Below are 20,446 nucleotides of genomic sequence, written 5' to 3'. Positions count from 1 at the left end.
TAATATGCATGATGGATATTGAACTAGACAAAAGAGAAATTTGAATGCGGCTGAACAAATGAAATATGCATTGATTTCTTGAAAGTCTACGATGTGTGACTTAACCTTTGTTGGGCTCAACATGCATTGTCGTGGCGTCCGCGGGCTTGCAGCTCACCCGCAAGGACAATTTTACAATTTGCCATGCAACTCGCGGCGAGCAACTGTGAGGAGCGCCACATCTCGCCTGGTCGGCGCACGACGTCGTCATGCCGGCCGTGAGACAGCGAGCGGGAAAGGTGCGGTTGGAGGGCAGTAGTAGCCTCCGAGTCCCAAGCTAGTTCAAATCAAGTCGTTGGTGGCCCGGAAGGCCAGCGCCGTTTCGATGATTTATGTGCGCGGGCAAGTTGCAGAAACCCGTCGTCGCCATGATTCCACCTGCCTGTCCACGACACGAAACGCGCCTGGGTGCGCGTGGTTTCCGCCACCAAAATGAATCTCGCCACGATTCCGCCGACCAATGCCCCCCTCGTACGACTACAGTCGTATGCAAATTTCGGAAAAGGTGTGCACCGTACAACGTAAACGTTGCTGTCGTCAACTGAGGCCAGCATGGCGAGGCTTGACCACGTGCCAGCCACCCATTCCAGACCGAACGCCCGATACATTTGTCGCCCCGTGGACAAACGGTAGCATGTTCGGTCCAGTGCGCCACTGCGCTCGCCCAGATAGCCACAAGGATCGAGTCGTGGTGTTGTGGCTTCGATGCCGGCGGTATCGCCGGCCTCACCGCACGTCCCCCCCAATTGATCCATCGAACTTAGCGCGAGAAGCTTTGTCCCGACAGTCGTGTGGTCCTTCTCAACCTCGACGATCGAAACCTCGCTCGAGTTTTCGCCCCCATCCGCCCCCATGTCCTTCCATCCCAAGCAAAGCCAAAGGGCTGACCACCATGATATTGTTTTTCATGGACAGTTATGTCGTCGCCGCGGATTGGTACTGCGGGTCCGCCGCGAGCAACGCAGCCTTGAGGGCTTCTAGCTCGACGCGCCACATCTCGACAGCCGAAGTCGCATCGAGGCGGGCGAGCTCGATTCGTTTGGCTTCGACTTCCCCCAACAACTTTGATGTGTTTTCGTCCGTGAACTGGAGGAACGACGTCTTGAGCAAATAGTCGAATCCGTCGTCGCACTCGTCGGTGGAGTCGGCGCCGCCGTCGTTCGAAATCGCATGACTCGAATCGAATCCCTCGGCGCGCAGCAGCGCGACCTGCACGTTGACATGAATTCGTGAGTCGACGCAGCACACGCACCACTTGGGCTTTCGACGGTCGCGCGCCCCACAACACGCGCAGCGGACTCTCTGTAGACACCATCGCTTGCATGAATCGCGCGCGGTTGTCGAGGCGCCGCAGTTCGCGCGCGGTTTTGTCGACGAGATGGACTTTTCGCCGCTCGTACAATGCCAGGCGCACGGGGAAAAACGCGTCGACGATGTCGGTGCTCGACACGTACTTTTGCAGCGCGCCGGCCGCGTCGAACGCGTGCATGTTGGTTGTGTTCACGTTTCCTTCGAGCTTGAACCACTTCGTCCAGTCCGTCGCGTCGGCGCCAGAGTCACTCGGCATGTCTGGTTTCTACGCCAACACAGCAACAGTCACGGCGGCCGCACCAGCCATGCTCGTACCGGCACAACGACTTCAAAGTGCACGGTGCGGTCCGTGTGGTGCTCGGTGAAGGTGCTGACTCGCTTGGCCGCGACGAGCCCCCACAAGAACGCTTTGTAATCGTCGGTCCACTTGCCGACGGGGAGTTCGGAGATCCGAAGCGTCCATGCCTTCTTTGTGTCGTGCACGACGTCAACGACGCCTTCCGTGACAAATCCGTTGTCCTTTTTCATGACGTGCCCTCGAAATCCTTTTACCCACGGGTCGCACGCGAGGGGGGGTGCGGTGGAATCGCTCAGGCGCGCCAGCAGAGCGTCAATTACTTGAATCGGGTGGTGGCTTGGGACACTGGTCGACCACCCTGTCCCGATGCCGTCGGCGCCATTCACGAGCAACAAGGGGAGGATGGGAACATAGTGCACCGGTTCGACGGGCGCCCCGTCGTCGTAGACGTAGTCCAGGAGCGGCTCGTCGGCCGCGGGAAAGATCAGTCGCGTATACGGCTGCAAATACGTAAAGATATACCGCGGACTTGCGGCGTCCTTGCCGCCTTGGAGCCGCGTCCCAAACTGTCCGGACGGGACGAGGAGCGGGACGTTGTTGGACCCGACAAAGTCCTGCGCCATGTTGACGATCGTGGATAGGAGGGAGGCTTCCCCGTGGTGATACGCCGTGTGCTCGGCGCAGTAACCCGCGAGCTGGGCGACTTTCATTTCTGCAACCAGGTGCCGGCGAAAGCACGCAAAGAGCACTTTGCGCTGCGACGGCTTGAGGCCGTCAATCACGCTCGGGATGGACCGGGTGTTGTCCGCGTGCGAGTACTGAATCAACTCGGCATGGACAAATTGCCGCAGACGCATCTCGGCCACCCGTTCAAACACAAAGTCCGCCGGGTTGGACTGGCGAAGCCACTGCTTGCGATCGGCCACGCGATCCTTGCTAAACACCATGGCAAGCGCGTCGCCGTCGCCGTCGTCGATCCACGTGTACTCGACGCGGTGATTGTGCAATGCGTGAAAATATTCCTTCCCTTCCTTTGACGTGCTCGTGCCGAGCCCCTTGTAGTACTTGACGCTGTGCTTGATCGTCGGATTCGCCGCCTTCCACTGGTCGTACTCGGGTACGCTGAAAAACGGAATCGGCGCCTTCTTCTTCGTTGACGACGGATAGACTTTGAGCAGCGGTGTCAAGAACGCGCTTACGTAGTTGGCCTCGAGCAGTGCCGGCCAAAACGTGTGAAACAAGTTGAGCAAGAGCCCTTTGATGTGGCTCCCGTCGTGATCTTGGTCCGTCATGAGCATGACGTGTCCGTACCTGCCGTGCGAGTCAGCATGGACGAGCACCGCCGAAGTAGAACGCACCTCAATGTCGCGCGCTCAGCAGGGGTGTCGTACGAAAGCCCGAGCTTGAGACCTAAGATCGTGCACAGGTGGCTGAACTCGGCATTCTTGGTCAGCTGCGTGTCAGTGGCGTCGCGGACATTGAGGAACTTGCCGCGCAGGGGAAAAACACCGTAGGTGTCGCGGCCGACGACACTCAGCCCGGCCACGGCGAGCGCCTTGGCCGAGTCCCCTTCGGTTAGAATCAGCGTGCAGTTGGGCGACTTGGCAGTGCCCGCCCAGTTGGCGTCCTCGAGCTTGGGCACTTGGACCGTCGTGGACTTTTTGGCAACTTTCTTGAGCAGCGCGTTGCGGTGTTTGGTCTTGAGCGCGCCGACGACGCGCTCGACAATGCCACAGGTCGCCACTTGCTTGAGAAATCGCTCTGTCAAAACGCAGTTCGAGCCAAAGAATTCGGGTTTTGACGTGAGGCACTCCTTCATTTGCGAATCAAACGTGGGATTTTCCACCAGCGCTTTGACAAAGACTCGGACGTGCGGTTTGATTTGAGACGATTGCAGCGGCGGCAAGTCGCGGTGCCGCGCCGCTATCGTGTCAGCGATGCGGCGACAGAGCTGGTCCAGCACGATCTGGACGTGGGTCCCACCACGGGTCGTTGTCATCCCGTTGACAAAGCTCACGTGGGAGTACCCCGAATCGGACGGCATGACAGCAACTTCCCACCGTCGGTTGACTTTGGCGAACAGCGTGTCTGGCGCGCTGCCGTCGGGTGCGTCGTCGGCGCAGCTGGTCGATCCATACGCTTGCACGTACTCTTCAAAGCCGGACACGGGGACGGTGGTGCCATTCAGCGACACCGACACATTGGATAGACACCCGGCCACGTCGACCACTCGCTTATGGAGAACTTGGAGCATGTCACTCGACAACGTATCGAGGTGGAACCGCTTCAGGTCTGGAACAAACGTGATGCGGGTGTAGTTGGGGCCCTTGTAAGGCACCACGACAGGGTCCTCGCGCTCGCGCATGTTGTGGCGCCACGTTTGCGTGTACTGCAGACCCGACTGGGCGTCGCCCGTATCAACCGTGAATTCTGTGCTGAAGATGTTGGTTAGCTTGGCGCCATAGCCGTGTCGGCCGCCCGTGAGTCGCGCCGTCGAGTCGTTGAAGTTGGAGCCCGTGAGGAGATGGCCCAGCACTAGCTCTGGCACGTACACCTAGACGCGGCATGGCCATGGCCTGTCAGACTCTCGCATCAAACATGCCACACGGTGTAGGTTACCAACCTGCTCGTGCTTGTGGAATTGCACGGGGATGCCTTTGCCGTCGTTGAAGATCGAGATTCGCGGCGGCTCCGAGGACGATCCAGGGTGGATCGTCACGTCGATGCGGGACATGGTGTCGTCGCGCACTTTGTTGTCGACAGCGTTGACGAGGATTTCGTCAAAGATCTTGTACACAGCAGGGGTGTATTCAACGTTGCTGCGCTGGACCATGCGCTTGTCCTCGTCGTTCCAAAGCCACATCGTTTCCTTTGTCGATTCCACAGATCCAATGTACATGCCTGGCCGTAGCAGGACATGCTCGAGCGGCGACTTCTTTTGGTAGACAAGCTCGATCGCATCTGTTCGTGACACTGGTGCCGTGGCATGCACCAGCCGACAAGACAGAGGCTGCAATGCAGCGCGATGCTTCCAAAGGATGTTTGCCTCGTGCGGACATACGATTCCACGAACAAGACGTCGTCGCCCGGCGGCGCTGCTCCGCGCCAGCAGCCGCAGCATCGCTGTGGTCTTACTGGTGTGGAAATCGCAATTGTGCATGTGCACCTACAATAGTTTATATGATATTAGAGAGGTTATCCCTTTGAAGTTATCCAGTGAATGCCATGGCGATGTTGTGCCGCGCCGTGTCGTGGGCAGGGCGGCCGGTACGTGCCCTGCGATGCATGCAGAGTGCCGCCTGACGAGACGAACAGGTTCTCTTGTCTCGATGTGCGTGGAACGCGAGTGTGCGCTTCGAGAGCTCGACGGCGGCCCCCACCAGCGCAGCTGCATTGGCCATCATCGAGGCCAAACTGCAACGCGCCGAGCACGCCGCAGACTGGAAGCAGGCCCTTGGGACGTTTCAGCACTTTGCGACAACACACCCAACGTGGGTTGAGCCCAAGCATGCAAACTTTGTCCTGCGAGCTTGTGCAGCACAGGGGCGTCACCGCGAGGCGAAGAAGGTGCTCCACATTCTCCAGTCCCTGGGCCACATGAAAGAAACCGACGAGAGTCCAGTCGCCGCCGCATCGCCGACATCTACCGACCCCTCGTCCACGGTGTTCGTTGAGTCCCAGGCGTTGATATGCCTTGCCCTGGCAGAAAACGGCAAAGGCGATGATGCCCTCGCGAAAGCGTATGCGCTGGTGTCATCGCTCGCGCCGACTCCGCTGGACGACCGTGTCCAGAAAACGCTATCGACAACGCTTTACCGGCCACTTCTCAAAGCGTTCAAGCAACAGAACGACTGGAAACACACGTTGACTGTGCTTCAACACATGCAGGAGTTTCACGTCCCGATCCCGCTCCGAGGGTACCGCCTCCTCCTGCTGACCTTGGCCAGCGGCCGCCAACCCAAGATGCTCGTGGACGTGGCGCGGCAAGTGCTGTCTTCGCCGTCGTTGGATCTGGACGTCCAAACGTACACAATCCTGATCAAAACACTCGGCGCGTGCGGCGAGCACGACATGGTGCGCCAAGTTGTCGAGAAGGTAGATCGTCGCCACATGTGCAGCTCTGACTAACGTTCCGTCCACTTCGTCCAGATTGAAACAACTGAACGAGCCGACTTTTGGGACACGATGGCAGACATGAACCTGTACAACGCCGTGATTCGAGCCCACATGCTGGCAGACAACATGACCGAATGCTGGCGGTTGCTCCGACACACCCTGACGCTACCCCACCTCACCCCGGACGCGTTTTGCTTTACAACGTGCATGCTCGGATATCTCCGCCATGATAATGATGCAAGTGGTCCCCGTCAAGTCACCTCGCTGTATCAAGACATGACGCGCCGCGGCATCGCACCGTCGATTCTGACGTTGGCATGCGTCTTGCGCGCGATCCACCGTCTCCCGCGAAAGCGCTTCCTGTTGGCGCCTATCTTGGCCAAGTGCCACGACGTGCCATTGGGAAAGCCAGACTTTGTCCATACCTTGATCGACGCACTCGATGAGATGGGCGAGACCTCGACGGGCGAAGCAGTCTTTCAAAGAGCCATGGATCAGCACATGCTCGGCGAGTGGCGTAAAGGCCTCTTCACCCTCAACCTGCACACGTTTTCGAAGGGGTCTGCCAAGACAGCAGTGCAGTTTGCGCTGGCAGCTATCGCGACGCAGCCCAAGAGTTCCCACGTCGGTACGGTCGCCAACTCTGGAACGGAACGTCATGGCCGGGTGCTTGAATAGACCTGCAAGAGCTCAAAATCATCACGGGCAAAGGGCGTGGCAGCAAAGAGTACATGAAACCTGTCCTGAAGCCGGAAATCCAAGCGCTCCTATCCAGACACTTTTCCCTGCGCTCGCATTCCCCTGCTCAGAACCCAGGGTGCCTCATTATCGAAAAGGAGCACGTCGAGCGATGGCTGGCCAAACAAGCCAAACGCGCCGACGCAATGGTGTAGAGAGTACCATCGAGGAATATGCTGTCGACTGTGGACTGCCCCTTTGGTACACCATCATGGTCGGATGCATGCCTCCCCAACGAGACCTTCCCCGTCATGACACTCCCTCATCGACTGCCGTGTTTGTACACTCCCATCTCCATGGACGGAACCTCCTTCGGCCGTGACAGAAACTAGTCACCACAACATGGGTCGAATACACAGTTGTCGTTGGCGGGATTTCATGCACAGGTTTGCAAATTGTGATGGGGCGCAGCGGATCCACGGCGCGAGATTGGACTGGGGATGGTTGCGCGGCCGTCGGCTCAAAAATTCTGCACAGCCATGGTTCACCAAACAGTCGACGACACTGCCGCAACCAACACAAACAGGTGGAGCGAACGCTACTGCTCCATTCGGAGGTGTACCGCGGGCATCCATGGTCCCCCGTCTTTGTCCCCATCAACGGGGAATCGGTGGCCCGCAACACGACCGTGAAGTCATGAAGGACTAGGCGGTGATCGTGGTCGTCGAGGTCCGAGTCGACGCACCCGATGCCCGACTTTTCCACGACTGGCGTCCACGTCTTGAACGCCGACTGGACCATTCACGATTCAACTCATGCCAGGACCACCGGACTGTGTGCCTCAACATTGTAGCCGCGTGCTAATGGCGTGCTAAAAACGTAGACAGAGTCGACACGACCGACAGTGGAGGTATCACACGGAGGTCGAGATGAGAGAAGGTCGATTCTTGACGCGTTACGGACTTAAACGTGGCGACATCGTCCAAGTGTGCTGACGGCAGCCTCAACATGACGGCGGTCGAGACGGAGACAAGGGTCGCGCTCGCTTGGAAATGCACAGGGTCAGCCATTCGACGGCAACGTCGTATGCACACAGCATGGAGAGGAAGGATCGCGTCGTCATCGGCAATGCCACAAGCCTGTTCAACCACATTCCAAGCAGTCGACAGCTGCCAACGAGTGTGCTCACTTGGATATGGGGTACCAAACGATTGCCACCTCGATCGACCGAGTCTGAGCTTCGTATTCGAGGCCACTCGCGCAATGTGGCCTTGGTAGACCAGCCGATGTGACGGTCACGGGGGAAGAGGCGATCGCACAAATGAGTAACAAAGTCCAGAGGGCTGAGCGCTAGGCCAGGGTGGTCTCGGCATCCATCGTTGAGTAATACTCCCTTGATGGCCATAATCGGCATGAAGCCCCTGGTCGACCTCCATCGAGCCGCCGACTTGACCATGACGTCATAAATGAATGGCGCAGAGGCAGATTGGATCGATCGGTAGGCGGGCTAGAGTTGCCGAAGCTAGCCAACAAGGATGCGCAACTCGCTCACGCCCCTTCACCCCTTTTCCTGTCGTTGTCGGGGGAGCCGAACGCGGCATTCACGGACGAGCATCGCAGCGACGATACGTCCATTCCATTCGTCGGCATCTATGACGCGGTCGCTTCCTTCGAGCCCAGCGGACGAAATCGAGGAAACCTCCGTCCGCTAACAATGACTCGGAACAAGTCATGAACTCGTGCTCCAACCCAGTGTCGCACTCTAACCGCTTCCCCCACGACAACATGTCCAGGAGGTCTCAACCACGACTCGCTGTGTCGACGATTCAGTCGGCAGTAGACCACGTCGTCAGCTTCGCACAAGAGCAAATGTGGGCGACTCCCAGGCGTTCCAATGCGCGATCGACCGACATTGTCTGATGGCCAATGTACAAGGGTGATGTCGATCGTGCACCACAGCGGGATCCGAAGGCTGAAGGTCGAGTGACAACGACGTCTACGGCGGCAATTCGTAGAGATGTCGGCGAATGTGAAGGAAGCGAGCTTGAAATTGCGTGAAACCAAGCCGTGGCAACGCCGGGTCGAGTCAATCCAGTCCATCTTGCCTGTGGCCGAGCGTGACTGGAACCAGCGATTGCTACAGTTTTGGGAACGACAAGGTGGTTTGGTCACGACAGTTTTGGGCCGGGCACGACGATGACCGTGAGAAACAGAATGACTCTCCTGTGCTTGTTGCTACGTCGATATCAGTCCGCGAATCACCCCAAATCGGACGTGAGCCCCGCCAAGAAGGCGTGGCTGACCCTGGTGTCGGGCTTGTACTGCGTGAAGGGGCAGAGCGTGTTCGAATATCTTGACTGTAACCTTTCTGGGCCGAGCTGTTGCAAGAGCCATGGTCTTCGAAGATGTCGGAGGCGCCGCGCGCGAGTCTGTGTTTGAACTGTTTGGTTCGAAGCGATGGCCCGACTTTGTCGAGCACCGAGCTCCCCGAGCTCATGTCCCGGACAAAGAGGTCTGTCAGCATTCTTGATCACCAAACGTGGCGGTGTACTACCTACGTCGAAATCGGGCGTGGGATGTGCTGGTATGGGCTCATTCCAACGACTTCGCATGGTGTTCGACTGCGGGGTCCCTCGGTGCATCGAACGGCATCCTTTCCACAACCTCGACACGACGGTCAAGGCATTTTCGATCCCATCCCCCGCATGGACCCCGCGACCGATTCACGCCGCCGAGACGAACCAAACGGGACAATACGCGATGCTGCCTGACCACAAGCGATACGAATCGAGTGTGGAGTGCATGCAAGTATGGCAATATCACGATATTCTGGAATGACGATGTAGCATAGGTCACGAAGTGGTCGACGGCGGTTTTGATCGTAAGGCCCACACAAAGGATGCGCTGTCCTTGACGCGAGGCGAGCTTCTGTCATCGCAATGGGACGTGCCGATGCTCTGACCAGCCCGTTCGTGTGTAAACTTGTATGCGCGGGGGTGCGTGAACAATGGTCGAGTGGGCATTCCACTGGGATATCCGTCATAGGTATTGAATTTTACAAAACGCCTGACGATCTTGACGACTGTGCATCTACGAATCACTCGTTCCATCTGGCCCTGTCGTGTGTACGAGAAATCGGGTGGTCATGAAGCAAGCTCCCACTACGGAACCGTTGGAGGCCCAGTTCGCCTCCGGGCGAGCGCTCCATGCGTTCCTCCATATCACAAGTCATTCCCCCAAGTGCACTCCAGTGTCGCCTTCCCTCGTGGTTGGTGTAACAACGACAGCAACATTCCTGTCAAGTGATCTATTCCAAAAACATCAGCGATTCAAACGGGTCCTCCAGCCCTTTTGTATCTCGTGGCGACGGTCTCTGAACCCCTTACGATGCCCCCTCACGTCGCGAACCAACGACGACAACCAAGCAAACTACCTCGGTTTCTCGAAGCCATCCGTAACTTGCTCGAACATCCCATGTTCTCGATTCAGAAACCACACATCGCCCCCAAGTCCTGCAGCGTTCAGGTGCCATCCGTGTGGGTCCGGACCACTTGGCGCATCGACCGTAGACTTGACCTTGCGAGAACCTTTGTTCCAAGACAAACGTCATGGAAGGCTTGGCATGTACATGTCGGATTTGGCCAGGCGACGTCGACGGCCATGTCGCACGCTGCAGTCGTTACGAACGTAGACGAGGTGTTGTTCAACGTGTACTAGCAAACTTTGGAGCCTCCAAAGATCCCAATCGCGACCGCCGATCAACAAATCACGGCGCCGTCCAACCCGTCGCCGAGAACGTTGTGTTCCCCAGCGGCAACATCGACCTGTGGTCTGAGTTTAGCCAACGCCAACCCTATCGTAGAAGGCACGCATCGACGGGACGTCCTTTTGCCACGACATGAGCGTCGCCCGGCCCACGGACGACACATCCTTGTAGGCCCACAAACGAATGGAGAACGCTTCCTGCGCGACAAGTGTTCATGCTCCAACATCGAGTGCGCATGCGATTTGGTGTGAAATGTTCATCTCACGAATAGACGAATCGACGTGCTCGCTTTGCCGCCTCTACAGGGCTGCATTGCGAAAGGGCTTGGCCACTTCGCCAGGTACACGTCGCTACAAACACTTTGGTATCCATGACCATGACACCACAGTTCAGCACCGTGCATAGCCTCTTCCCGACGTGGTTTATGCGCTGGTAGCACGCGTACACCATGTTGCCGCACTGGTCGACCACATGCCGCCGTGCCCAGCGCCGTAACGAAGCCATGGTTAAGGAGCACGCTTGCGCGGAGGGCGCTGGGTGGTTTGATTTTTGAGGACCACGTTCGCCCTGCCGTCGGCCCTTCGAAGCATTCCACAAAACCCATCCAAAGTGCCACACGGTAGGCCGATCGTTGCCGAAGATAGGGTGAGAAAATCTACTTCGCCACTGAGGCCACGTTTGACCAAGGTGCCCGGATCGAGACGTCGAGCTCACTCTTGGTTCGACTTGACGGGCTACAGTTCAAGGCTGGGACGCCGCGTGGGCATCGTCGACCATGGGCGGCAGCATTTCGTTGCTGCTGCGCGATTCAAGTTGTTGAAGCCGTATGCAATGCCGTCTTGATCAGGAAAATCCAAGCAGAAGTTCTCCTGCTGGTCGCCACCCACGCGCCTATCGATCTCATAGACAGGCACTGCTCCCCCGACGAGTTTGCCGCCACCAGTCCGTTTCCCTCGGCGCCAACTAGGCCTCAGAGCTACATGCATGTCATGCCGACGGCTTTTCCATGGTGCTTTGGATTGCATGACGCCCTGCATGGCAGCGTTGGGTAGACGGTCCGTCGACCAAATCAGATCCATCGGTCGCACCTGGCGCTCGGGGAAGCGCCTTCCTGCGTGAAGTCGACGGCCAGAAACTTGTCGGGCCGTCGGTCTCCGAGAGCTAGTGGTGCACTGACTTCGGCCATCCACACGCTCGACGACACCACATTAACATCCTCGTCGACGTGGGGCGCTCAACAATACGTACCAGCATGCCTCTCGCACAGATGGTTGCACGTAACACAACGTCGTCAGCCAGTCTGCCCCATCATTCTTGAAAATCCATTGCGTGTGCATATCATGGTGCGCCTTGCTTTCCTTCTTGGTCTGGCAGCTGCCGCCGTCGCGCTCCACCCGCTGCTCCGCACCAACATTGACGTGGTGGACTTGATCGAGTCCGAACACGGCGCTGAAGCCACGCAAGCCGTTGCGTCTGAAGAATGGTTTACAACCCAAAAGGTCGACCACACCGACGCCGCCAACACCAACGTGTGGAGCCAGCGCTTCTTCACGAACGACGTCTTTTACGGTGGCCCTGGGTCCCCCGTGTTTGTCTACATCAACGGCGAAAATGTCGCGCGCAACACGACCGTCGTGTCCATGGGCCTCTTCATGAACGTTCTCGCCAAAAAGCACAAGGCGCTCATCGTGAGCTTGGAGCACCGATACTACGGCAAGTCGCAGCCGATGCGGGACTTGTCGACGGCGAGCCTCAAGTTCCTGAGCTCAGAACAGGCGTTGAGCGACCTGGTCAGCTTCCAAGACCACTTGACTGCCAAGCGCAACTTGACCAAGGACAGCAAGTGGGTCGCGTTCGGCGGGAGCTACCCCGGGATGCTGGCGGCATGGGCTAAGCTAAAGCACGGGAGTCGTTTTGCCGGGTCGGTGGCCAGTTCGGGGCCGATCTTGGCCAAGGGCGACTACCATGAGTATGGGGACGTCGTGGAGTTTGGCCTCAGGTACTTTGGCGGGGACGCGTGCGTCAACACAGTCAAAGCCGGGTTGGAGGGCCTCCACGCGTTGCTAGCGAGCTCCAAGCCCGAGGACGTGGCGCAGCTGCAAGCGCTCTTCAAGCCGTGCTCGCCTCTGAAAGATGATTTCGATCGGATGACGGTCGAATCGGCCGTGTTTGGCAACTTTCAAATCACGGCGCAAACCAACGACTACACGTCGTTCAACTTGAATGCGACGTGCGCGCTGTTTGCGCAGCCGAGAAAGACGCCGCTGGAGAAGCTCGCCGAACACAACGCGCGCTTCATGCCGACGTGCACCGATTCCGACTACCAGAACGCATGGATCAAGCCACTGACCAACACCACGTTGAGCACGACGTCGGTCGCGAGGCAGTGGATGTACCAAACGTGCGCCGAGTTTGGATTCGGCCAAACGACGGCATCCGCCACGTCGATCTTTTCCGCGCTCTCGTACAACAACGTGGACAAGGTTCTGTACGAAATGTGCTACCAAGTGTACGGCATCCCGAAAGCTCAAACGGATGCCGCGATCGCCGCCGTCAACCAAAAGTACGGCGGTCTCGACATCGACGTCGACCACGTCGTGTTTCCAAACGGCAACATCGACCCGTGGTCCGCGCTGAGTGTCACCAACGCGACGGGCGTTGTCAACCCCAAGTCCGAAGTCGTCTTTATCGACGGGACGTCCCATTGCCGCGACATGAGCGCGGCGAGTCCCACGGACAGCGCGTCCGTTGTGCTGGCCCACCAACGCGTCGAACGCGCCGTCGACGGCTTCTTGCACAACAAGTGCTAAATGGCGAGCGCGGCGCGGACTCGTGATAATCGAGGCTTCATGTCGATTCAAACTTGAATGGAATTCAAGTGCGTGGTGTAAGGAGTTTGGAATCGCGCATACCCAACCGGTCCCTGCAAGAACGTAATGCCGTTGTTGGGACAGGTTCAATTGCGTCGAGCCAAGGGGCTGTCGAGTGTGCATTTTTGCGATGGTTATCTCGATCCGTGCAACTCACATGCGGTTCGCCTGGTGAAGGGTGTGCACGTCGATGCCATGGGCTTTGATTGGAGTCGCAGCGACCATGCTGCACTGCGTGTGGCAGCATACACTGGATTCCCGCGACCTTGGGTCACACCTCTGTCTTTCTGAACCAACCCGACCATGACGCCTATCGGCGACAACCAAGCGATCTCTCCATGTCGAAAGCTGGATAGACGCCGAGGTCTAGTCCACGGCAATGTATATATTGTCAGTACACTCGAACTTGCTCGACGAAACTCGCGACACACAGCGTAGTCGTTGCAACGCAAACGAGAACGGCGGCGCCTTTTTCCATCCAGTACGCATCGGGCGCGACTTTGCAGACGAAGAACGCTGGCAGGACAAAGCAGATGATCGGGTTCGTTGTCGATCCGAGGATGCCCAGCACCGACGCAACGTCCTTGGCCAAAATCGCGACGCCGCAGACGCTTCCAACGAGGGCGACCGTGACAAAGGCATGCCGGATCGCACTGCCATCTTGGTCGGGACCCCACACGCTCTACGCATACATCAAACAACGGTAAAACAAAAGCTCCGTCGTCTTGCAGAGAGACCCATACCTCGTTCAGACCATGGCGCAGCGTGTGAATATAAAGCGGGGTCGTGATCACGAGCGCGACGGCAAAGAAGATGGAACCCGCGACGACGGCCGCGTCCGTGTGGTAGTCATTTTCGAGAAAATTGGTGCGGGTGGCCATCCCAAACGTGAGAAACACGAACGCGCTCAGAAGCACGTAGAGCGTCGTGGCGACGCTGAAGCTTCGCCGCGCAACCTTGTACATGCGAGGGCTCGATCGCCGCTGGAGCTGGAGGTAGATCGGAAGGACGTTGGGATGGCACGTGTAGGCAAAGATGACGAGGGGCAGCGCGACAAGGATGCGGCGCACGTCCAACGTGAACAGCGGAAGGTGGTTCCACTGATAGACAACGTCCTTGGCGTACCCGAGCTGGACAAACTGAAAATACTTGACGACCACCGTCACGGTGAGAAACACGATGCAGAGCAGCGAAAACAGCGACGAAAAACGAAGCGACGACAGCGACCGAAGCAACGACAGCGGCAGCACAAAGCAAAGACAGAGGGTTCCAATGAGGGCGTTGCGGGACTGCGTGGTTTCGGACGGCGTCGGGTGGTCGCCGTTGGGCTAATGCACAACGATGGAACGAGAAGGACGCGAGAGCCTCCATCAATACCTTGACGACGAGCAAAATGAGCTCGGAACTGGCCACGAGGTACCCCACGGACGTGCCAAACAGGTTGAGACTGATCACCGACTGCACGAACATGGAGAGCCTAGACGAGGATGGGTTCCAGAGGTCGTGGTGGCGATGCCATACCGTGGGCCAGACGTGAAGGATGCAAGGTGCATATACGACATCGCTTTGGTCAGATCGCTGCACACGACCAATAAGTACAATGAGAAGTACGCGAGGAGACCCCCGACGACGAGAAACACCACACCCATGACCAGCCCAACCTACGTCGCCATCACAACGTCACGTCCCAAGTGTCGAGATCGACCTAGCACGCACTTGCTCGAGGGCGTACGGGAGAGCGAGCACGCCCGCGCCGACAATCGACACTGTCATCGTGAACATGGATCCTTTGACTACATGGTCCACATGGAAAACGTCATGAGCATGACATGGTGTGTACGGGGGCAAGAACACGACGAACCTGACCCGGGCTGCACTTTACTCGTGATATACCTCTCCACGAACCCTTGGTTCGCTGGAGGCTGCACATGCTCGTCTAGCTCGACGCTATCGACATCGACTTCTTCCAGCAAGAGCGGCACGTCCATCGCAATGTCGTCGATGCGTGCCATATTCGTCCGATCTTTTCTCCATGAGAAAGCAGTCAGATACGCTTTCAGAGGTTTTCGTCATTCAATTACAGAGGTTTAGAGCCATTTGACATATGTGAAATTAGGTTCCATCACTCCACCGCTGTCGTTAGTGCATCAGCGTCTGTCGCTGCGGCAAACGAATGCGTCTCGAGGGGTCGTGCGCCTTCCTCGGACTTGCCCTCATTCCGTGCATGTAGCACATCCTTGGTTCTCTTGAGCAGTGCAGAGGACACGACGCGATCGACGAACTCGTCTGGGCTGCTCTGACGTGTTTCTCCGTGGTCCGCTTGCTCCCATCCTGTTTCAGACTGAGTCGATGCAGGGGATTCTGTGGGTGGATATTGTCCTAGAGAAGTTGTGGGCTTCCCCATGGGTATTTCACTTGGAGGCGTTGGATCTTCATTGTGAGGTGGCACTGCAGGCGTCACACTCTCCGACGACAACGGTTCTTCCGTGGAGAGCTTGAGCTGTGCTTGTGCAATGACCCGTGACGTGTCTGTGGGTGGCGCTGAATTCGACACCAGCGTACGCAATTTGTCCATTTGGAGCAGTAGTTGCTCCTTTTCCTTTTTGTGCAGCCGCGCGAGGAGTTTCGACGCCAAGATTTGCTTCTCAAACGCTTTCAGTTGCTGGTCTTTGGCACCCACCAATGCAAGCAACTCTGTCTCTTTGGAAGTCGCCGCTTTGAGAGCAGCTGCATCATTGCTACGCCACAAACACCACCATCAACAAACCGCACGTTGTTGGAGCCATGTCGACCTCATTTCGGCTTCGTCATGTTGCGCAGCCAGTGTCTACGAGTGCTCCAATCACACTCTCCATCATCTCATGGAGTTCTACCTGTTGGAGCGCTGCGGCAGCAGCTACTGCCGCGTCAAGCTTGGCCTTCAGCTCATCTACATATTCATGACAATTCCTTGGACGATAGCATCACAGCGGCAAACCTCGTTCGGCCGTCAAGTCCTGCACTTGGCTCGCAGACGCCTTGCTTTGCGCTTCAATCGATGCCACATGGGCCTCCTGTGTCCGTATCTGTGGCGGACCGTTTGGTGGCTACGTCGGACGAGGCATGCCTACCTGAGCCAGAATCGCAAGCCGGTCGTCCGTCCACTTTTGTGTCTGCGCTTCCATCTGCTCCAGCAAGGCGGCTTCCTGAGCCTTGAGCGCTTGAATCTGGTGCTGCAACGTCGCATGGACGCTGCTGCCGTTCGCGGCGTCTTGCGCTTGCATATCTTGGAGGCAGGCGAGTTCAGCTTCGACCTGTTCCCGGAGTGCCGTTTCCTTTGTCGCGGTATCAGTTTGGCCGACGACCAGTTTCGTGTACCTGTTCCTTGGCCTGGATCAGTCGAATCGCGTCGCTTTCCAGCTTCGCGATGGCTTCCTTGCTCGCTGCGTACTTGGCCTTGGTGCGCACCCACTTATCGTGGACCCTACCTAACGTAAGTCTCGCCATGACGTCGCTTACGTCATACAATAGCAGCTCGTCGACGCGTTTCTTCAGCGCGAGGTTGTCCGCCGTCTGCGCTTGCAAGTTGTTGTCTTTCGCTGCTACTAGCACGCGCAACGACTCGATTTCTCGCTGCATCGCCTCGACGTCGACGCCTAAGCGGTGGTCAGTCGACGTCGAATGCCCCTTCGCGCTTGTACTCGACGTGTCGGCTGGTGGCGTTGCATCTTCTGCAGGGGCGTCTTGCGCAGCGACCGACTTGGCCCGCTTCAAGCTGGCCAGCACTCGTTTGTATTTCTTGTCGAGCTCGACAAACTCGAGCTCGATCTCTTCGCGAGTTTTGGGGCGGAAGCGCTTGGGGCCGCCAAGCGTCTTCTTTAAAATGTAGTCGTTCACCTAGTGCCAATCCATCATCCAAAGCGACGAGGCGGCGCCACGGTCGTTTTACGGCATCCAAGCTATTATTGAACTCGCCAACTTTGGTCTTGAGTGTGTCCTTGAGCACTTCCATGACGAGCTCTTGGTCGCGCTGTTGCTTGCGCAGGTTCTGAATGAGTGCCGACCGTCGGTGCTCCTTGTCTTGGGCCTTCATCGTGGCGACCTGTTCTTGCAATTGATGGATCGACTTCATGAGGGTGCGGACTTTTTGGGTGTGGATGTTGTTGAGGGCTTGCGCCTTGGCTATACGCGATCGCTGGGCGACCGTGGGTCATTACCTCAGCTCGTACCTTCCACGAGCGAATTCACAGCACGGCCGTCCCCATCGGATGGCTCCTTCAAACTGTGGACTTCCAACAGCTTTCTCAACTCTTTTTCGCGATCTTGCTGGACCGCGATAGTCTTTAGCGCTGTGGCCAGCGCATCCTGTTCCACCAACACAAGCATAGTGAGGACCTGTTGGTACATGGGGAAGGCGACCTCCGCTTGCCGGAGCCGTGCTTGCAACGCAGTCGACCCTGTCGTCGCTTGGGACTGGCCGTAAGCACTGCCGTGCTTCTTGACCATGTCACGTCGGCGACTGCAGCAGCCGTTTCACGATGTGCGATACGGTTACAAACCGTTACATTGCCGCCGCAGGATGATCCACCAGCATGGGGACGCAGTCCGTCTTCTCTGGCAAGAGTACGAGCGCGCAGCGAGACAAACGATCTTAGCTCGGAGCTTCCGATCGTGGCAAAGACAGGTGCGGCTTTACGTCCGTCAACGAACACGAGAAATCGACCGGGTGCAGCGGTAAGCCAGGCTGACGTCGGCTGTCGTGATTGTTTTCGCAGACGCGATCGAGTGCTGCGTGTGGGCATTCTGCTGTACGATCAAACGAGGCTGCGGCGTGGCATGGACGCATTTCGCCAGCGTGTGGTGGCCAGCCGAACGCTGGATGCCGTCGTCGCCAACCAACGTCAACGCAATGTACCAACCATTCCTCCACACGGAAACTGATCGAATACGGGCGTAGGCGCTGCACAAATGGTCTCGAATCGCATGGCACGAGCGCATGGAGGAACAAGTGGCCGCGCAAGCATGGGTGCTTCACCACCGTCGCGCAGTCAAGGTGCTGCGGACGTGATACACATATTTCGAACGCTCCGATCCATCGTAGCAACTGCTTTTCACTCTCCAACGATGGCGCAAACGACGCCTTTGCCGCGGGCTCGCGCGGTGGCAGCTGCATGTTCAAGCGTGTCGATGGCGGTACCTTCCGCGGACGCTTTCCCAAACTTGACCCCGTGTTTGTGCGCACAGGATGTATGCATCAACAAAACACCAAGCCCCATGAACGAGATGAAGCTCATCGCGCCATCACCAACGGCCCCTTGGCAGCCAAACACCCTTGGCGCTTCGTCGCTTGAGCCGTCGTGTGCTGGAATCGGACTTTGAAGATCGCGGATAAATTAGACAGGCTTCTTACTCTACACGGATTACATGACGGAACAGTGAGGGCCGCAAGTGGAGGCGGTAGGCGTCGTCACGTAGAGCGAGCTGCGCTGCCTGGATGGTGGCGACATCGGTGGCGACGCTGCTGACGATTTGATGGCGTCGGTGCCGTACTTGAGTTGAACGTCGGTCGACAAAGGATTTACAGACGCCCCGCTTCCGGTGACGACAACCAGACCTCGACTGGGATCCTCTCGGAGCCGCACGATCAGTTCGTCGTTCTCTTGTCGGAGAAACACGGCCTGTTCGACGCTTACGTCCAGGTGGTGCTCCAGGTCTTCGATGGACGCCTGCAATTCACGCTCCCGTCGTTCTAAGTCGTCGTTGCGTTGCTCGAGTCGTTGAACGTCGCTCTTGAGCTCTGCATTTGCCTTCATGAGCTCGGCCACAACGATGTGAAGCTTGGACAAGTCTTTGCTGGCACTGTCGGCGACTGCTCGAGCTGCTTCGACGTCCAGAGTCCCTCGACGTATTTGCTCGACAAGCTTTGTGTTCATGGATTCAAGACGAAGCACTTCTGCCTCTAACTCGCGCTCAATGTCACAGCTGGAAGCGACGTAATCGTCGTGCTCTTGTTGGAGCGCGCGCAAGTCGGCCTCTCGCTGGCGCACCTGGTGTGTTAGGTCCTCGATCATGGACTGTTTCTCGGGCAGGTCCATAGGGTGTCGATGGAGTAGGTGCACCACCGTTGGAGCATCGTCGCCGTGCATGGAATCGTCTCGGTGTCGCACTCGCCGCAGTTGTTGCCACCAGCCGCCTTGGAAACTGTGGGGCGGCCGCGTTGTATAAATAGAACTTGAGCGACAAAATTTTAAACGTTCAACACGTTCGACATTTTTATAAAATGTCATAGAGAAGTACATCTAATAAAATAAACATACCACCACGGATGAGTTCGACGATTCCTCGGCGAACATGGCGAGGCCACGGCAGCCGGTCGCGGCGCTTGTGGCGCCACAGCAAGCGCTTCAATCGTGGCATGTCGTAGTATACAGTTAATTTATCTCTGGACAGATGCCCTCGAAGCGCGGCTGCCGCGAGACCCATTGCTCCCGTTGCCATGTGGCCCGCCCTTCTTGTCCTCCTCGTCCAACTCACTCAGCGCACGAGCGTGCTCGACGACGGTGTTCTGATAGCTCTCGAACGGGTCCACGCGATCTGTGAGGAAGGATTCGAGCATGTGCTTCATGAAGAAACAGACGACGTTGCTCCACGCTTCGGCGACGTCCGGCGTCGCCAGTTCGCCAAGCCAGTACATGAGCACTTCGATCATCGTGCTAGTGTACGTGGCAAACTGGAACGCTCGGATCTTGGGAAAGAAGCGATGGCGGTGGCCAAGGTACCGAATTTTGTTGACGAGGCGCGCGTTGTCGTCGGACGAACTCTTGAGCATGAGTGTGAACGCCTTGATGAGGATTTCACCCCGGCGACGGATGTCTGGAAACACCTCCTTGAACGTCGAGTCGCGCTGGAACAACCGAAAGAAGAACTCGTCGTAAAACAGCACAATGCCCGACTTCTTGAACTCCTTCATGCGGTCCGTGGACGAGCTTAAGATGTACTTCCACGTGTTGTTGCAGTCGCTCAAGTACGCTTCTGTGAAAATCGGCATCATCGGGAGATTTGCTGGAATGTAATGGTGTACGATTGCCCGCGGGCACCGGTTGTACATGAACAGTTGAATCATCTCGCCCGTGTCACAGTCCGGGTCATGGTCCGTCGTCATGGCGCGCTGCTGTTGCTGCTGGTGATGGTGCTGCGCGTTGCGTTGTGCGGCAGCAGACATGCCGTTGCTCAAGCTAAGATGGTGGGCCTGGTTGTTTGGATGGAGGTTGTGGGTCAATGCCGCGTCGGGCAGAGGGGATGTTGTGGGCAGGGACGGCGACGTCGTCGAGCGCGCCTGCTTGCTGCCAGAGATGCCCATGCCTCTTGGTGCGAATGGAACTTTACCAC

The 20,446-nt window shown here is 57.4% G+C and overlaps 8 protein-coding genes across 11 annotated transcripts; 3 read left to right on the top strand and 5 right to left on the bottom strand.

Annotated features, from left to right (window-relative positions):
- Positions 1 to 923: 923 nt before the first annotated feature.
- Positions 924 to 4,794, bottom strand: H310_10486 (hypothetical protein). Its single transcript, XM_008876894.1, has 5 exons — positions 4,272 to 4,794; positions 3,007 to 4,202; positions 1,666 to 2,959; positions 1,292 to 1,615; positions 924 to 1,248 (listed from the first exon to the last, which is right to left on the bottom strand). The coding sequence occupies exons 1-5, from the start codon at positions 4,767 to 4,769 to the stop codon at positions 955 to 957; spliced, it is 3,606 nt and encodes a 1,201-aa protein (XP_008875116.1). The 5' UTR covers positions 4,770 to 4,794; the 3' UTR covers positions 924 to 954.
- Positions 4,795 to 4,879: 85 nt separating this feature from the next.
- Positions 4,880 to 6,657, top strand: H310_10485 (hypothetical protein; the record flags this gene model as incomplete). Its single annotated transcript, XM_008876893.1, has 4 exons — positions 4,880 to 4,915; positions 4,964 to 5,743; positions 5,798 to 6,392; positions 6,443 to 6,657. The coding sequence occupies 4 exons, from the start codon at positions 4,880 to 4,882 to the stop codon at positions 6,655 to 6,657; spliced, it is 1,626 nt and encodes a 541-aa protein (XP_008875115.1).
- Positions 6,658 to 11,548: 4,891 nt separating this feature from the next.
- On the top strand, positions 11,549 to 13,018 carry H310_10484 (hypothetical protein; the record flags this gene model as incomplete). Its single annotated transcript, XM_008876892.1, has 1 exon — positions 11,549 to 13,018. The coding sequence occupies one exon, from the start codon at positions 11,549 to 11,551 to the stop codon at positions 13,016 to 13,018; it is 1,470 nt and encodes a 489-aa protein (XP_008875114.1).
- A 407-nt stretch (positions 13,019 to 13,425) lies between these two features.
- H310_10483 (hypothetical protein) lies at positions 13,426 to 15,109 on the bottom strand. The gene is made up of 6 exons (XM_008876891.1): positions 14,940 to 15,109; positions 14,795 to 14,871; positions 14,600 to 14,739; positions 14,456 to 14,555; positions 13,822 to 14,406; positions 13,426 to 13,760 (listed from the first exon to the last, which is right to left on the bottom strand). Exons 1-6 carry the CDS (start codon positions 15,088 to 15,090, stop codon positions 13,470 to 13,472), a joined length of 1,344 nt encoding a protein of 447 aa, XP_008875113.1. The 5' UTR covers positions 15,091 to 15,109; the 3' UTR covers positions 13,426 to 13,469.
- An 18-nt stretch (positions 15,110 to 15,127) lies between these two features.
- Positions 15,128 to 17,587, bottom strand: H310_10482 (hypothetical protein). 4 transcript variants are annotated; one of them, XM_008876890.1, is made up of 11 exons: positions 17,477 to 17,587; positions 17,287 to 17,422; positions 17,007 to 17,239; positions 16,759 to 16,954; positions 16,584 to 16,713; positions 16,436 to 16,541; positions 16,189 to 16,392; positions 16,056 to 16,143; positions 15,952 to 16,007; positions 15,871 to 15,905; positions 15,128 to 15,816 (listed from the first exon to the last, which is right to left on the bottom strand). In XM_008876890.1, the coding sequence occupies exons 1-11, from the start codon at positions 17,561 to 17,563 to the stop codon at positions 15,201 to 15,203; spliced, it is 1,887 nt and encodes a 628-aa protein (XP_008875112.1). In that variant the 5' UTR covers positions 17,564 to 17,587; the 3' UTR covers positions 15,128 to 15,200. The 4 variants fall into 4 exon arrangements, with proteins under 4 accessions (XP_008875112.1, XP_008875111.1, XP_008875109.1 ...); XM_008876889.1 differs by having other exon boundaries at positions 16,056 to 16,131; XM_008876887.1 differs by having other exon boundaries at positions 16,436 to 16,713.
- Positions 17,588 to 17,621: 34 nt separating this feature from the next.
- On the top strand, positions 17,622 to 19,262 carry H310_10480 (hypothetical protein). The gene is made up of 5 exons (XM_008876885.1): positions 17,622 to 17,791; positions 17,833 to 17,968; positions 18,015 to 18,110; positions 18,159 to 18,250; positions 18,302 to 19,262. Exons 1-5 carry the CDS (start codon positions 17,637 to 17,639, stop codon positions 18,333 to 18,335), a joined length of 513 nt encoding a protein of 170 aa, XP_008875107.1. The 5' UTR covers positions 17,622 to 17,636; the 3' UTR covers positions 18,336 to 19,262.
- H310_10481 (hypothetical protein) lies at positions 18,478 to 19,152 on the bottom strand (the record flags this gene model as incomplete). The annotated part of the gene is made up of 1 exon (XM_008876886.1): positions 18,478 to 19,152. One exon carries the CDS (start codon positions 19,150 to 19,152, stop codon positions 18,478 to 18,480), a length of 675 nt encoding a protein of 224 aa, XP_008875108.1.
- A 54-nt stretch (positions 19,263 to 19,316) lies between the features above and the next one.
- On the bottom strand, positions 19,317 to 20,446 carry H310_10479 (hypothetical protein). Its single transcript, XM_008876884.1, has one exon. It carries the CDS (start codon positions 20,415 to 20,417, stop codon positions 19,494 to 19,496), a length of 924 nt encoding a protein of 307 aa, XP_008875106.1. The 5' UTR covers positions 20,418 to 20,446; the 3' UTR covers positions 19,317 to 19,493.

Source organism: Aphanomyces invadans (assembly GCF_000520115.1).
Source record: "Aphanomyces invadans strain NJM9701 unplaced genomic scaffold supercont1.26, whole genome shotgun sequence".
NCBI lineage: Eukaryota > Oomycota > Saprolegniomycetes > Saprolegniales > Verrucalvaceae > Aphanomyces > Aphanomyces invadans.
The sequence above is the reverse complement of the archived record's forward strand: the minus strand, read 5'-3'. Positions and strand labels throughout refer to the sequence as shown.

Coding starts and splice junctions, on each gene's coding strand:
- H310_10480 (XM_008876885.1), top strand. CDS start 17,637: ATGATCCACCAGCATGGGGACGCAGTCCGTCTTCTCTGGCAAGAGTAC. Junction 17,969..18,014: donor CCAACCAACGTCAACGCAAT/GTACCAACCATT, acceptor ATACGGGCGTAG/GCGCTGCACAAATGGTCTCG. Junction 18,111..18,158: donor ACCACCGTCGCGCAGTCAAG/GTGCTGCGGACG, acceptor GATCCATCGTAG/CAACTGCTTTTCACTCTCCA.
- H310_10482 (XM_008876887.1), bottom strand. CDS start 17,563: ATGGTCAAGAAGCACGGCAGTGCTTACGGCCAGTCCCAAGCGACGACA. Junction 17,423..17,476: donor CACGGCTCCGGCAAGCGGAG/GTCGCCTTCCCC, acceptor TTGGTGGAACAG/GATGCGCTGGCCACAGCGCT. Junction 16,955..17,006: donor TCAATAATAGCTTGGATGCC/GTAAAACGACCG, acceptor GATTGGCACTAG/GTGAACGACTACATTTTAAA.
- H310_10486 (XM_008876894.1), bottom strand. CDS start 4,769: ATGCTGCGGCTGCTGGCGCGGAGCAGCGCCGCCGGGCGACGACGTCTT. Junction 1,616..1,665: donor ACTTTGAAGTCGTTGTGCCG/GTACGAGCATGG, acceptor GTGTTGGCGTAG/AAACCAGACATGCCGAGTGA. Junction 1,249..1,291: donor GACCGTCGAAAGCCCAAGTG/GTGCGTGTGCTG, acceptor GTCAACGTGCAG/GTCGCGCTGCTGCGCGCCGA.
- H310_10483 (XM_008876891.1), bottom strand. CDS start 15,090: ATGGCACGCATCGACGACATTGCGATGGACGTGCCGCTCTTGCTGGAA. Junction 14,740..14,794: donor TCCCGTACGCCCTCGAGCAA/GTGCGTGCTAGG, acceptor ATGGCGACGTAG/GTTGGGCTGGTCATGGGTGT. Junction 14,556..14,599: donor TCCTTCACGTCTGGCCCACG/GTATGGCATCGC, acceptor ATCCTCGTCTAG/GCTCTCCATGTTCGTGCAGT.
- H310_10479 (XM_008876884.1), bottom strand. CDS start 20,417: ATGGGCATCTCTGGCAGCAAGCAGGCGCGCTCGACGACGTCGCCGTCC.